Genomic DNA, 15,068 nt, shown 5'->3' on the forward strand with positions numbered 1-15,068 from the left:
ATGATAGTGAAGATGATCCAGGACCTCGGAATAAGAATGGAGGCAAAGATCGAGAAGATGCAAGAAATGTTTAACAAAGACCTAGAAGAATTAAAGAACAAACAAACAGATGACCAATACAATAACTGAAATGAAAACTACACTAGAAGGAATCAATAGCAGAATAACTGAGGCAGAAGAACGGATAAGTGACCTGGAAGACAGAATGGTGGAATTCACTGCTGCAGAACAGAATAAAGAAAAAAGAATGAAAAGAAATGAAGACAGCCTAAGAGACCTCTGGGACAACATTAAATGCAACAACATTCGCATTATAGGGGTCCCAGAAGGAGAAGAGAGAGAGAAACGACCTGAGAAAATATTTGAAGAGATTATAGTCGAAAACTTCCCTAACATGGGAAAGGAAATAGCCACCCAAGTCCAGGAAGCACAGAGAGTCCCATACAGGATAAACCCATGGAGAAACACACCGAGACACATAGTAATCAAAATGGCAAAAATTAAAGACAAAGAAAAATTATTGAAAGCAGCAAAGGAAAAATGACAAATAACATACAAGGGAACTCCCATAAGGTTAACAGCTGATTTCTCAGCAGAAACTCTACAAGCCAGAAGAGAGTGGCGTGATATACTTAAAGTGATGAAAGGGAAGAACCTACAACCAAGATTACTCTACCCAGCAAGGATCCCATTTAGATTTGATGGAGAAATCAAAAGCTTTAAAGACAAGCAAAAGCTAAGAGAATTCAGCACCACCAAACCAGCTCTACAACAAATGCTAAAGGAACTTCTCTAAGTGGGAAACACAAGAGAAGAAAAGGACCTACAAAAACAAACCCAAAACAATTAAGAAAATGGTCATAGGAACATACATATCGATAATTACCTTAAACGTGAATGGATTAAATGCTCCAACCAAAAGACACAGGCTTGCTGAATGGATACAAAAACAAGACCCATATATATGCTGTCTAGAAGAGACCCACTTCAGACCTAGGGACACATACAGACTGAAAGTGAGGGGATGGATAAAGATATTCCACGCAAATGGAAATCAAAAGAAAGCTGGAGTAGCTATACTCATATCAGATAAAACAGACTTTAAAATAAAGAATGTTACAAGAGACAAGGAAGGACACTACATAATGATCAAGGGATCAATCCAAGAAGAAGATATAACAATTATAAATATATATGCACCCAACATAGGAGCACCTGAATACATAAGGCAACAGCTAAGAGCTATAAAAGAGGAAATCGACAGTAACACAATAATAGTAGGGGACTTTAACACCTCACTTACACCAATGGACAGATCATCCAAAATGAAAATAAATAAGGAAACAGAAGCTTTAAATGACACAATAGACCAGATAGATTTAGTTGATATTTATAGGACATTCCATTCAAAAACAGCAGATTACACTTTCTTCTCAAGTGCGCACGGAACATTCTCCAGGATAGATCACATCTTGGGTCACAAATCAAGCCTCAGTAAATTTAAGAAAATTGAGATCATATCAAGCATCTTTTCTGACCACAATGCTATGAGATTAGAAATCAATTACAGGGGAAAAAACGTGAAAAGCACAAACACATGGAGGCTAAACAATACGTTACTAAATAACCAAGAGATCACTGAAGAACTCAAAGAGGAAATCAAAAAATACCTAGAGACAAATGACAATGAAAACACAATGATCCAAAACCTATGGGATGCAGCAAAAGCAGTTCTAAGAGGGAAGTTTATAGCTATACAAGCCTACCTAAAGAAACAAGAAAAATCTCAAGTAAACAATCTAACCTTACACCTAAAGGAACTAGAGAAAGAAGAACAAACAAAACCCAAAGTTAGCAGAAGGAAAGAAATCATAAAGATCAGAGTGGAACTAAATGAAATAAAAACAAAGAAACAATAGCAAAGATCAATAAAACTAAAAGCTGGTTCTTTGAGAAGATAAACGAAATTGATAAGCCATTAGCCAGACTCATCAAGAAAAAGAGGGAGAGGACTCAAATCAATAAAATTAGAAATGAAAAAGGAGAAGTTACAACAGACACCGCAGAAATACAAAGCATCCTAAGAGACTACTACAAGCAACTCTGTGCCAATAAAATGGACAACCTGGAAGAAATGGACAAATTCTTAGAAAGGTATAATCTTCCAAGACTGAACCAGGAAGAAACAGAAAATGTGAACAGACCAATCACAAGTAATGAAATTGAAACTGTGATTAAAAATCTTCCAACAAACAAAAGTCCAGGACCAGATGGCTTCACAGGCGAATTCTATCAAACATTTAGAGAAGAGCTAACACCCATCCTTCTCAAACTCTTCCAAAAAATTGCAGAGGAAGGAACACTCCCAAACTCATTCTATGAGGCCCCATCACCCTGATACCAAAACCAGACAAAGATACTACAAAAAAAGAAAATTACAGACCAATATCACTGATGAATATAGATGCAAAAATCCTCAACAAAATACTAGCAAACAGAATCCAACAACACACTAAAAGGATCATACACCACGATCAAGTGGGATTTATCCCAGGGATGCAAGGATTCTTCAATATACGCAAATCAATCAATGTGATACACCATATTAACAAATTGAAGAAGAAAAACCATATGATCATCTCAATAGATGCAGAAAAAGCTTTTGACAAAATTCAACACCCATTTATGATAAAAGCTCTCCAGAAAGTGGGCATAGAGGGAACCTACCTCAACATAATAAAGGCCATATATGACAAACCCACAGCAAACATCATTCTCAATGGTGAAAAACTGAAAGCATTTCCTCTAAGATCAGTAACGAGAAAAGGATGTCCACTCTCACCACTATTATTCAACATAGTTTTGGAAGTTTTAACCACGGCAATCAGAGAAGAAAAAGAAATAAAAGGAATACAAATTGGAAAAGAAGAAGTAAAACTGTCACTGTTTGCAGATGACATAATAGTATACATAGAGAATCCTAAAAATGCCACCAGGAAACTACTAGAGCTAATCAATGAATTTGGTAAAGTTGCAGGATACAAAATTAATGCACAGAAATCTCTTGCATTCCTATACACTAATGATGAAAAATCTGAAAGAGAAATTATGGAAACACTCCCATTTACCATTGCAACAAAAAGAATAAAATACCTAGGAATAAACCTACTTAGGGAGACAAAAGACCTGTATGCAGAAAACTATAAGACACTGATGAAAGAAGTTAAAGATGATACCAACAGATGGAGAGACATACCATGTTCTTGGATTGGAAGAATCAATATTGTGAAAATGACTATACTACCCAAAGCAATCTACAGATTCAATGCAATCCCTATCAAATTACCAATGGCATTTTTTATGGAACTAGAACGAATCATCTTAAAATTTGTATGGAGACACAAAAGACCCCCAATAGCCAAAGCAGTCTTGAGAGGAAAAAAACGGAGCTGGAGGAATCAGACTGCCTGACTTCAGACTATACTACAAAGCTACAGTAATCAAGACAATATGGTACTGGCACAAAAACAGAAACATAGATCAATGGAACAAGATAGAAAGCCCCGAGATAAACCCACGCACCTATGGTCAACTAATCTATGACAAAGGAGGCAAAGATATACAATGGAGAAAAGACACAGTCTCTTCAATAAGTGGTGCTGGCAAAACTGGACAGCTACATGTAAAAGAATGAAATTAGAATACTCCCTAACACCATACACAAAAATAAACTCAAAATGGATTAGAGACCTAAATGTAAGACCGGACACTATAAAAGTCTTAGAGGAAAACATAGGAAGAACACTCTTTGACATCAATCACAGCAAGATCTTTTTTGATCCACCTCCTAGAGTAATGGAAATAAAAACAAAAATAAACAAATGGGACCTAATGAAACTTCAAAGCTTTTGCACAGCAAAGGAAACCATAAACAAGACGAAAAGACAACCCTCAGAATGGGAGAAAATATTTGCAAACGAATCAACAGACAAAGGATTAATCTCCAAAATATATAAACAGCTCATTCAGCTCAATATTAAAGAAACAAACAACCCAAACCAAAAATGGGCAGAAGACCTAAATAGACATTTCTCCAAAGAAGACATACAGACGGCCAAGAAGCACATGAAAAGATGCTCAACATCACTAATTATTAGAGAAATGCAAATCAAAACTACAATGAGGTATCACCTCACACCAGTTAGAATGGGCATCATCAGAAAATCTACAAACAACACATGCTGGAGAGGGCGTGGAGAAAAGGGAACCCTCTTGCACTGTTGGTGGGAATATAAATTGATACAGACACTATGGAAAACAGTATGGAGATTCCTTAAAAAACTAAAAATAGAATTACCATATGACCCAGCAATCCCACTACTGGGCATATACCCAGAGAAAACTGTAATTCAAAAAGACACATGCACCCCAATGTTCATTGCAGCACTATTTACAATAGCCAGGTCATGGAAGCAACCTCAATGCCCATCAACAGACGAACGGATCAAGAAGATGTGGTACATATATACAATGGAATATTACTCAGCCATAAAAAGGAACGATATTGAGTCATTTGCTGAGACGTGGATGGATCTAGAGACTGTCATACAGTGAAGTAAGTCAGAAAGAGAAAAACAAATATCGTATATTAACGCATGTATGTGGAACCTAGAAAAATGGTACAGATGAACCGGTTTGCAGGGCAGAAGTTGAGACACAGATGTAGAGAACAAACGTATGGACACCAAGGGGGGAAAACCACGGTGGGGTGGGGCTGGTGGTGAGCTGAATTCGGCTATTGGGATTGACATGTATACACTGATGTTTATAAAATTGATGACTGATTTAAAAAAAATTAAATTAAAAAAACAAACAACAACAAAAAAAAACAATAGACTGCACTAATCACAGATTGTTAATTCCATCTGCTCCTCGTGAGAAGGAAGCAGTGTTCCATGATGTGTCAAAGGACCTATGAGCCTTCCTAAATCTGACCACTCTCCTTATTCTGTCTTCTTCTATTTCTTTCTCCACGGTTCTTTGGTGTCTTTTTTCCCTTCTTCTCATTGCATTGTCACCACAAAGCTTATGTATTTTCATATGAGAGGTTTTCATATAAGAGAAAGGTTTGGGGAGGTTAGGTCAGATTTCATCATGGTCCCCCAAGGACAGAATTATCACCTCCTAAGAGTCTGTTATCTCTGGAAAAAAATTTATTGCTATCCTATAAAGAGGAATGTGGTGTTTTGAGTTAGCTTCTTTACTAAGAAGCTAAAGATATTTATTAAGGGTATGCTACATGAATAGCACTTTAAATATTAATTTAATACACTACTTCTTGTCCTTTTATTCCTCTACCTGATACAGCTGTAGGAAAACACACTTGTCGTTCAAGAATATACCTATTTAAAAAAAAAAAAGCATATACCTGTTTCTTTTAGTCACGTTTCATAGTGCCACTCAAAATTAAACTAAATCAAAATGAATATGGTTAGGGAAAAAAAATGGGCAAGAGGCAAGTGGGGTCAGGGTCTCTGCTATTTCTCTGGAGACAGTCTGCAGGGTCAGACAAGGTCGAGTTCAAGTAATAGCAGTTTATCTGTGAAAATCATCCTCCCCAGGAGTCCTTTACAAGGAGATTTCTGAACTTTCGAAAAGCCATATATGGGTGTGCACATGGCACCAGGGGTTTGAAGGCAGTTGGTTAAACCTAACTTTGAAGCCAGGGAAAGTCTAGTGAGTTCTACTCAGACCTTTGGGGGAAATGAGGCTAAGCTATTTTTAGAGGATGATTTCTGTTACAACTGGCTTCTTTGAAGTACCTTAGCAGAAGCCCAAAATTAGAAAAGAGGAAATGACCTTTTGTTCTACCGAGTGTTTAGTAGGAAATATTGAATCACATTAATGGGTTTCCAAGGCCTGAGGAGGGTCTGGGCCTTAAAAAAACAAAAAAAAGTACAGTATAATAGTGTTTAAGACTACAAGCTCTATACTCATTATCGATATTAAAACCACTCAAGATATTTTTCCAGTTTTATTGAGATACGATTGACATATAACACTGTGTTTGTTTTAGGGGTACAACACAATGATTTGATATATGTATATATTGCACATATAATAAATTTATTTAACATCCTTTTCCTCACAGTTACACATTTTTTTTTAATGACGAGAACTTTTAAGATCAACTCTTAGCAATTTTCAAATATTCGTTACAGTACTGTTAACTTTAGTCACCATTACATCCCCAGAACTTATTTATCGTATAACTGGCAGAAGTTTGCACCTTTTGACCACCTTCACCCAGTTCCCCCACCGCCCCCAACCCTGGCAACCACCAACTTGTTCTCTACATCTTTTTAAACACACACACACACACACACACACGCTAATTTTAAGGGATATATTGGTGAGGGAACGTTTTACATGCTCTTTATACTGAAATGTGAAAAGTCAATGCTATTTAAGCAACCAAATTGCCAATCTGTTATTGTTACAAACAAAAAGGAAAATGAGAAACAAAAAGGAAAAATAAACTGATTTTTATTTCTAAATAAGAGGGTTGCTGAAAGGACTTCGCCTTCCTGGGGTATGACTCTCAGAAGCCCTGACAACTGAGCCCTAAAGCCCCACAGTCACGGGTCAGGGCAGTTTTAGGTACAATTCACAGACGAAGGGTCTCCTCCTCCCCACACCCTCCAGGGTGAGACGGGGCGGAGCCCGGAGGGCCCCGGAGGCGGGAGGGGCGGGACAGGGCGCGAGCGGGGCAGCGGCGGCGGCCGGATTCTTCCTCCGCCGGGGGCGGGACCTCCGCGTTCCCGCGAGCAGGCCGCACCGACCCCTGGTCTCCTTCTGGGCCCCGCGCCATTTCCGCTACCCTCGGCCGAGCGGGCCCCCCAGGGCTCGTCCCGCCGCTGGGTAGCGCGGAGCTGACCCCCTGGCGGGATGCGGCCGCCCCCGGGGACGTGCTGGCTGCTCCTCTGGCTGCCGCCGCTGGCCGTGCTGCCGGCGGGCGCGGTGCGCGGCGAGGAGAACGAGGCGGCGTTGTCAGGTAACCGCGGGCACGGGCGGCGAGCGCGCGCACGCTCCTCGGCTCCCCCGCTCCCTAGTCCCCCCCTCCTCGCCCCCTTCCCCCGTCTCGCCCGGCTCCCCGGTGATGGACCAAGCTCTCCTTTCCCCGGCGGCGGGGCGCGGGGAGCTGTTTCGCTGCCGGGCTTAAGGCTCCCTCCGCGGGCGCGGCCTCCCTTACCGCCAGCTTGGGGTTCCCTGGTCTCTGCTGGCATTTGGACACTATAATTTTAGGATGAGAAGCAACTGCAGAGTTCATTCTGGCACAGTTCCCTCGTTTTACAGAAGCAACCGAAGCCCAGAGAAGTTTTGATTAGCCCAAGGACACACAGATAGTCACTGTACAGATGTTCCTAGTCTCCCGACTTTCAACACAGGGCATTTGTATACATCAACTTAGGTTGAAAATATTATTTATCTAGCTAAAACTTTGGACTCAAGACTAGAGAAGGTAAAAGCTTTGGCTTTAGAATTGGACTGAAATTCCCCTGCTCTTACTAGCTCTGTGACCTTGATTGAGTGAGTCATGTTACTACTGGTCGCATGTAAAACACGGATAATAATATTTCACAGGATTACTGTGATGTTTAACGTGTGCCTGGTACAGAGGAAACAAGAAATGGTCGCTGTTCATAGTGTTGTTATGGGCTGTCTGGAGTGGGGCAAGGCAGGAGTTCTAACTCCACAGCTGCTACTAATTTGCTGTGAGCTTAACTTTTTCACTGTTTTCACTATTTTTAAAAGATTTCCTGGAATCACTGTCCACTAACTTCTCTTCACCTTATTGCCCCCCTTTGGTTGCAAGGGAGGCAACCAAGTGTGGGCTTTTAGCTGGGCATAGCTGCTCCCCTGCAATAAAATCAGGACTGTTTGTCTAAGGATAAAGGCAGTTATCAGATTGAGCTGGAGCTACCAACTCCTCTGTATCTTGCAGTGAGGTACGCCTTGGGGGACTCTTCTATACCGGTTTTCACTGAATGGACATTTGTTGAGTATTTACTATGTGCTAGGCAGTGTTAAAAGTGCTTTAACCGCATTATCTTATTTAATACTCGTAGTAGCCCTATGGGGTAGGTACCATTTATATACCCATTTTACAAAAGAGGGAACAAAGGCTTGGTAGTAAGAGAGGTAACCAGTATATACTGATGAAAAAATAAATCACAGATCTGTCTAAGAAGGAGGGTTTCTGAGCATGGCAACAGCCAGAAAATTGTAAGTAGCCTTGGACCAGCATCCAGAACCTTGATTTCTCTAGTTCGGTCATTACATTCAGCCACCCACTTGCAGAATTACGTTGGTCCAGGCACGTAATCTTTATGGGCCATAGTTTTCTCATCAGTAAAGATGAAGATGTTCCATTACTGAATGTTCTCCAATAATTTCTGTACCTTTTATTTGCCTCAATGAACCCATTGTTTTTCAGGTTCTTATGCTACCAGATTTAGTGTTAACAATGTCAACTTCTTTATTTTGTTAATCAAATCATAAATAAATGCTTCTGTTCTGCCTGAGACATGCAGGATGCCCACTGAGTTGATAAAATTCTAGTCCAGAGCTAAGAAAATGGCAACTTCTGTAGCCTTATAGCAACACTTGCCCTTCCAGATAGGCTTCACAACTGAGACTTTGAAGCATCCTGGATACTGTGGTGTGCCAGTGACACCTCTGGACTAGACTGGGTCTGAGACCCATTGCTGCTCTAAAAGTCTGCAGTTTTATGAGGAACCCTGAACTCAAACAGCTGGTACTTCCTTTTCAAAAAATAGGGCCCAACTATAACGTGAGAAGCTTGGATTAAATGATATTTCCTGTTCTAAATTTCTGTCTTCAACACACACACACACCCTTCCATGGAATGGAGAACATCCAGACTGAAGCCAGCTTTCTGGTTCCCTATTTGGAGGAAGGTCAGAGGCAGTTGATACAGGACAGGCGGATAGTTGTCGGGCTGAGAGGAAAAGAAACTTGAAGACAAGAGTCACCCATAGTTTGTGAGGTCCCTAGAAACCATGTGATGTCCTGAGATGAAGTTCACGCCCAGGAATGAACCATAGCAATAGGCCCTTTGAAACCACAGCTTTCAAATTCATCTATGGAGAAGAAAATCAGTACTTGAAGTTAAAATCAGGCCTGAATGTGCATTAGCATGTGATAGCTGCAGTTCCATTCTCTATGCACATTCTTGGAGAAATGAAAATCAAGATTCATATTCAAGCCAGGTTAGAAGAACAACAACTGGGGTTAATAGAGAAGATCCTTTGTAACTTGGATACTACATGCTAATTACTTTGAATTTGAATTTACAAAATAATACCAAGAAAAATCCTTCCTCCCTTTGAACTCTAAGGAGTTAAGGTTTGTTGCTTTTTGTTTTAACTATTCTCCCTCCCTTATCCCAAAAGAAAAGCAGTTATGTAGGCCAGATGGAGAAAGTGGCAGTCTAATAAGTGATTTTATTATTCAGTTATAATTTCATCTGAAGATATTTCTTCCCATAAGGACCCTGTAAGGTTAAATTTTCAGAAGGAACATTGCTGAAATATTTTTATGTTGGAGATTGTTTAAGATCTGCTAGATTAGAAGAGTGTATGTGCTTTTTACTTTTAGCATATTCTATAAGTAGGTTTAAGTACTGCCTGCCCTTTTCTGAAGTTTTGACTGAATATTTTTACCTTAAAATAAAAGGTAATTTAGTTTATGACTAAACTCTTTAACTTAATTATATCTTTGTACATTTAGGAAAACATAAATGACAACAGTAGTACAAAAGAGTAATTTTAAATTTAATTTATCAGTTAAAGCAAGTGATGTGCAGTTGTCTCTTTTTTTATATATGATATGTAGTCCTAACATTAGATTAATTGAATATTTTCAAATTGAGTGGTATTTTAAATGAACTAAGGGATTTCACTGGTAAAGGTAACCCTGACTCAAATCCTTTGGTAATGTAAAGAATTGCACTTTGTCATAGCAGTTTGGGCACAACTGTCCAGAAATACACTGTTCTTCAGGAGTCAGGTTTATTGAAAGGTTCAAGAGGGCCTGCCGAGGACTGCAGGTAGTTAAGGAGGGCCGTGCTCGGTCCGTGGCCTTGCTGGGCTAGCCATAATAAGCATGGCGTTCGGGGTTGGTCCTGCTTATACTCCTAAGTATTTGGGAAATGAGGCAGAGCTGGGATAGCCCACACTTGCAGACCCCTCTGCTGACCTGAATCAGGCTTGAGGAAGTGAATGCCTAGGTTATGGGAGCACCCTCTGGGGAGGAGACATATCTCAGCTCCAGGGGGAAGCAGTGGCTCTCCCTAGGCAGGTGTTGTTCTCGTCTGACCAAGTGAATGATTATTATTACATTTTTATGAATCCCTAGAAATTCCCTTTTGTTTTCTGGATTGCCTTGTGAGGGGATGTTGTTGATATTGTGATATATTTGGATTTGCCCAGATCTGACACCAGGAGGTTCCAATCCTAGCTGAATGAACCGGCAAAGACTGAGACTGCATGAATAAAGGACGCCTGCAGACCTGCCAGCAGCTTCACAGCCCTCAGTGTCAGGGCTGGAACAGGTGATAGAGTTCAGCTAAGCAGTCAAGCTGGCTATAATTTCTGTTTCCTACCCGCAGGCAGAGAGAGAGGAAGTAGAAGCTGAATAATGAAATGTCTCTAGAAGAAGATTACTGAAGGGAGGAGAGGCCTAGGAAAGACGTTTATAAACAATCTAAGATTAAAAGATCTGACTCCCTCTAGGAAGGCAGTAGGCCAGCTGCGATAAGAATCTTGATTGTCCAAGTCACTGTCTTATGCTAGTTGCCCATGGCTTAAGATTCACATGAACTCCCTTGGAGCTAGGGTTGTGGTTTCTTGTGGCTGTGAGTTTCTAGTTCCTTAGATAATTAGGAATTCTTGTGTGAGTTGATTGAGATGCATTCACCTGAGGAGACAGGTGATAACAATGAGGGCAACCAGAGGGCACCATGAAATGCTGACACCTTGTCTATAATGTCTCATGTATTGTGTGAATTCAACATCAGTTTCACCTCAAAAGCCAGAGGCCGCTCTGGAGAATCCAGGGGAGACGCCGTTTGCAACATGCTTTTAGTAGTGTTTCTATAAGTATCAAGAATCAGGGCAACGTACCCCTATCTGTACTTTCCTTAATCTGGTTGAAGACCAAGGTGGAATCAGAGCAAGTTCTTTTCTTCTAACTGGGAGGTCTTTACACAGAGTACACTGGTGTACCATATAGAGTACAACAAAAACACGCTGATCGCCACCTCTTGGTTCCCTCTGCCCTCTTCTGCCTGGTGAGGAGAAAGAAGAGGGTTCTCAGCCCAAGGGGTATTAAGGGTTACAGCTCTCCGCCCTCTAGTTAAGGGTACATTGATGATGGGGTGGGGTGAGGAGGAGGCGTAGCCTGCAGGTTCTGTGGGTGGGATGACAATGGCACGGGCTGGACAGGTGTCCAGCATTAGGCTGCTTCAAGGGGAAGAGCAGAGTGCACCCCCTTTTACGGTGCTGGCACTGGCCAGCCTCTTATAAAGATTGGCCAGGCTTTCACTGGGTCGGCTATGCACGCCCAAATAACCTACCAATCCTCTCGAATTACAACACACACATGAAAAACAAATATTTAAATGCTACGGATACAGTAATGAACATGCCATGTCCCTAACTTCATGGAAAGAGAGTATAAACTAAAAAATACATATATAATATGAAGAGAAAAAAGCAGAGTAAGAAGAAAGTGGGTGAAAGCGGTTGGAGTGTGCCATTTTAGACAGTGAGGTCAGAGAAGGCCTTCCTGAGAGGTGAATTTTGAGCAAATACATACGTTATCTATCAGAAGGAGCAAGCTCTGCCGAGATCTGGGGAAAGCCGGTTGCAGGTGGAGGAAACAGCATGTAGGAAAGGTTGAGGCAGGGGCGGCTTGGCATCCTGAGGACAGGACGGGTGGTGTGGCCAGAGAGGCCAAGCAGGAGGAAAGGTCAGAGGTACCCAGGTCCTAGGAAAGGAGGGTGGGTTTTCTTACAGGTGTGATGAGAAGTCATTGGAGGGTTTTGAGCAGGTAAATGCTGTGCTCTGGTTGATGTTTCTAAAAGGTCCCTGTACTGATTAGAGAACAGGTTGTAGGGGAGCATCGTAGGGGCGATTCTGGAAGCAGACCAGCTAGAAGTCCCTTATAGTAACCCAAGTGCAAGAAGACTGCGGCCTGGACAGCAGAGAAGCATTTACTCCTAAATTCAAGCTATTGTACTCTACCCAAATTGCATCATCTTGCTCTTATCTGAAGAGTTACAGATATCAAATGATTTAGGAGACAGTCTCAGGACCAAAATGAAAAAAAAAAAACCTCACTGGAAGGCAGCGTTTGTTTGCAAAGCTCAGGCTCCAAAGGGTTTTTCCTCAGACCACTAACAAGAGGGTAGTTCGTGTACTTAGGGGAATTGACTCAGCCCTTGAAGTAGTGGAACGCTCTCTAGGAGAGGGGATGCACGGAGGGACCCTGGAAAGACCACAAGAAAAGCCCCTGGTGAGCACGCGTGTGGCGTTAGGAGTAACCCTGAAGAAAGAACGGGCTGCAGTTAACGTTCTCATGGTGGTCTGGGCTGCTGGGGTCTGCAGACCATAGACCTCGCGCTCTTCACCTGCCCCCAGCCCCAGAGTGTGCTCCCTCCCCAACAATAGGTAGGAACCCCTCTTCCGCTGGGGACTCCCAGCATAAGGTTCTCAACCCCAGCCTCCCGATTTCGCCCTGTTCCTGCTTAGAGAGCCCACAGGGCACGGTGGAAGGCAGGACATGGGATACCAGAAGGCGAGTCCGGAGCCGCCCCTGCTGCTCTCTAGCTGAGGGCTTTTAACGTGCGTGGTGTGTTATCATCGCAGTCGCTCAGGCCCTTCCAGGATCCGCACTGCCTCCTTGGACACGCGCCTTTCATACGGCCAGCTGCAGCCCCTTGGGGTCCCGGGAGGGCCCTGTCCCCTGTGCAGCCCGTGGCCAGGAGTCGTTTGTGTCTCAGATACACCCAAGAAGGCTCCTCAGCATCTGTTGCTTTGTGTGTTGTTAACACTGTTCTGCATTCTCTTTTTTGCCCTTGTGTATAAACAGACCATGAAAGAATGCATTTTTAATTTTTGTAGCCTATATTTAAAAGAGAGCCTCTAGAGCTTCCTTCTCATGCCTTTTTGAGATCTGCCTCTTAACCTGGATTCTTATATTTGCATCTCAGACTCTCAAACTCTGCAAACTTCTTGGTATATTTAAAAACATATGCATCACAATGTTAAGAGTAAAGATTAAATGGTTTCACAGCATCACAGTGGAGGGTACTGGATCCTCGTGTAACTTCCCTGCTCTGTGCAGCCACCTGAGAACCTTGACTTTTATGCAGTTGTATTTCCAGAGGTGATAGGCATTCACAGTGTCTGTTTCTTCACTTTTCTGCAGCTTAATGCTAAGGATGCTTCTAGGCCAGACCAGGATCTATCTGGGCTTACTTAGTGTTATTCCCTAAATGGATGTAATTGTCAATTTGTTATTACTGGTTACCCGATCCTTCCCCAACTTTGGTGTAGCAGGTTGTTCTAGCTTCATTTCAGGTTCTTCTGGAGAAACAGCTGATCACACTCTCCTTAGAGGAGCGGGGGTTTGGGCATAAGGCCCGTTTCTCGATGTGCGCATAAACGTTCCCTGTTGCTGTTTCATATTTGACAGACGTAGTGGTGATACCCTATCCTGGGTCCAGAAGCATCTGTGACTTTTATCTCACTTCATTTTAAATTCAAATATAGCAGCAGCCTCAGAATAAAATGAACCCCATTACTTCATAATTTTCTTGCGGCATTTACTACATTTACCATCTGTAATGCAGCACCTGTCTTCTCTCTCTCTCTGTTATACTGTGTTATATTGTATTATATATTACATACTATATATAAAATATTTTTGTGTATTACACAGAACACACACACATATGTATGTACTACATCTGTCTCCAGCCAAACTTCTCCTGTGCTACAGACCTATCCATCTTCACCTAGCCCCACCAACCAAGACTCAGTACTTCTAAAATTGAACTCTGCCCCTTTTTTTGCTTCTTCTCTAGTATTCCTTATCCCACTCACCAGAACCATCAAGTCATTTCTGAATCTCTGAGTCTGTTGATTCCACTTCCTAGGTGCTCTTACATCTGTTCTTTCTCCTGCCTACTTAGTTTGTTTCTTGTTTAGACTGCTTCGGGAGCCTCCACAGTTCTTCTGCTTTCAGTCTTCTTCCCCGCTAACATTTTGCGTGGCTTGCAGAATGCTCTTTCTAAGACACGACTGTGTTCTCTGTTCCCACAGATCCATTCTCTGCCTTGCTCTCCCCTGCTCAGTTCCTGGAAGCTGGCCTCTGTGGGCTTCTTTGCCCTCTGGCTTCCGATTGGGTTTGGCAGATGAGAGGCACTGACGGAAGGGCAGGAGAGAGCTCCCCCTGAAGTTCTGGCAGGGTTTGCATTCTCTTAGACTACTGTCCTCTTGGCTCCAGTAACAACGGGTCCTCCCTTTGCCTTTTCAGGCCTAGGGATGTTGAAGGCTTTCTGCTCTTGTTGGTGCCTGGGAACTTCACGGTTCCTTGTTGTTAATGCCTTAACCCTGCCTACATCTTCACTGAACTCTTCTCAGTTAAACCCTTTGGAATGTCAACAGTATCTTGCTGAGACTTTTTGACACTTACCTAAAATCCTTCAATGCTCTGCTTTCTGCGGGAAGTCCACAGTCCTCAGTGTAATAGAAACCACCTACACTCCGTCCTCGTGAATGGCCGAAGCACTTTCATGATTTCCCTCATCTCCATGGTTCTGTACACATTTGTCACCCCACCCCCTGACTTCTGTCTCGTTGCCTCTGACTGTGCTTCAGTGCTCCACTCACGTTTCCTCCTTTCTGGGAAGCCTCCCTCAATCCTTGCCCTCTACGTCAAGATTGAAGAAGTGCCTATTCTCTGTGCTCTTACAGTCC

General features: G+C 42.3%; 1 protein-coding gene across 5 annotated transcripts in view; it reads left to right on the forward strand.

Moving 5' to 3' along the window:
• NEMP2 (nuclear envelope integral membrane protein 2) overlaps positions 1–15,068 on the forward strand; it is an 89,838-nt gene that overhangs the window by 48,753 nt on the left and 26,017 nt on the right. The window contains exon 2 of one of the 5 annotated variants that reach the window (XM_082397393.1): positions 10,515–10,636. Coding sequence is in view for 4 of the 5 variants with exons in the window: in XM_082397394.1 (XP_082253520.1) it covers positions 6,949–7,054 (106 nt within the window). In the remaining variant the exon portion in view is untranslated. Of the gene's footprint in view, positions 1–2,895; positions 7,055–10,514; positions 10,637–15,068 lie in introns of those variants that run through there. The other 4 variants (XM_082397394.1, XM_082397392.1, XM_082397391.1 and 1 more) reach the window with 4 other exon arrangements.

The sequence above is a fragment of the Balaenoptera borealis genome (genome assembly GCF_965194805.1).
Source record: "Balaenoptera borealis genome assembly, chromosome: 6".
NCBI classification, from domain to species: Eukaryota; Metazoa; Chordata; class Mammalia; order Artiodactyla; family Balaenopteridae; genus Balaenoptera; species Balaenoptera borealis.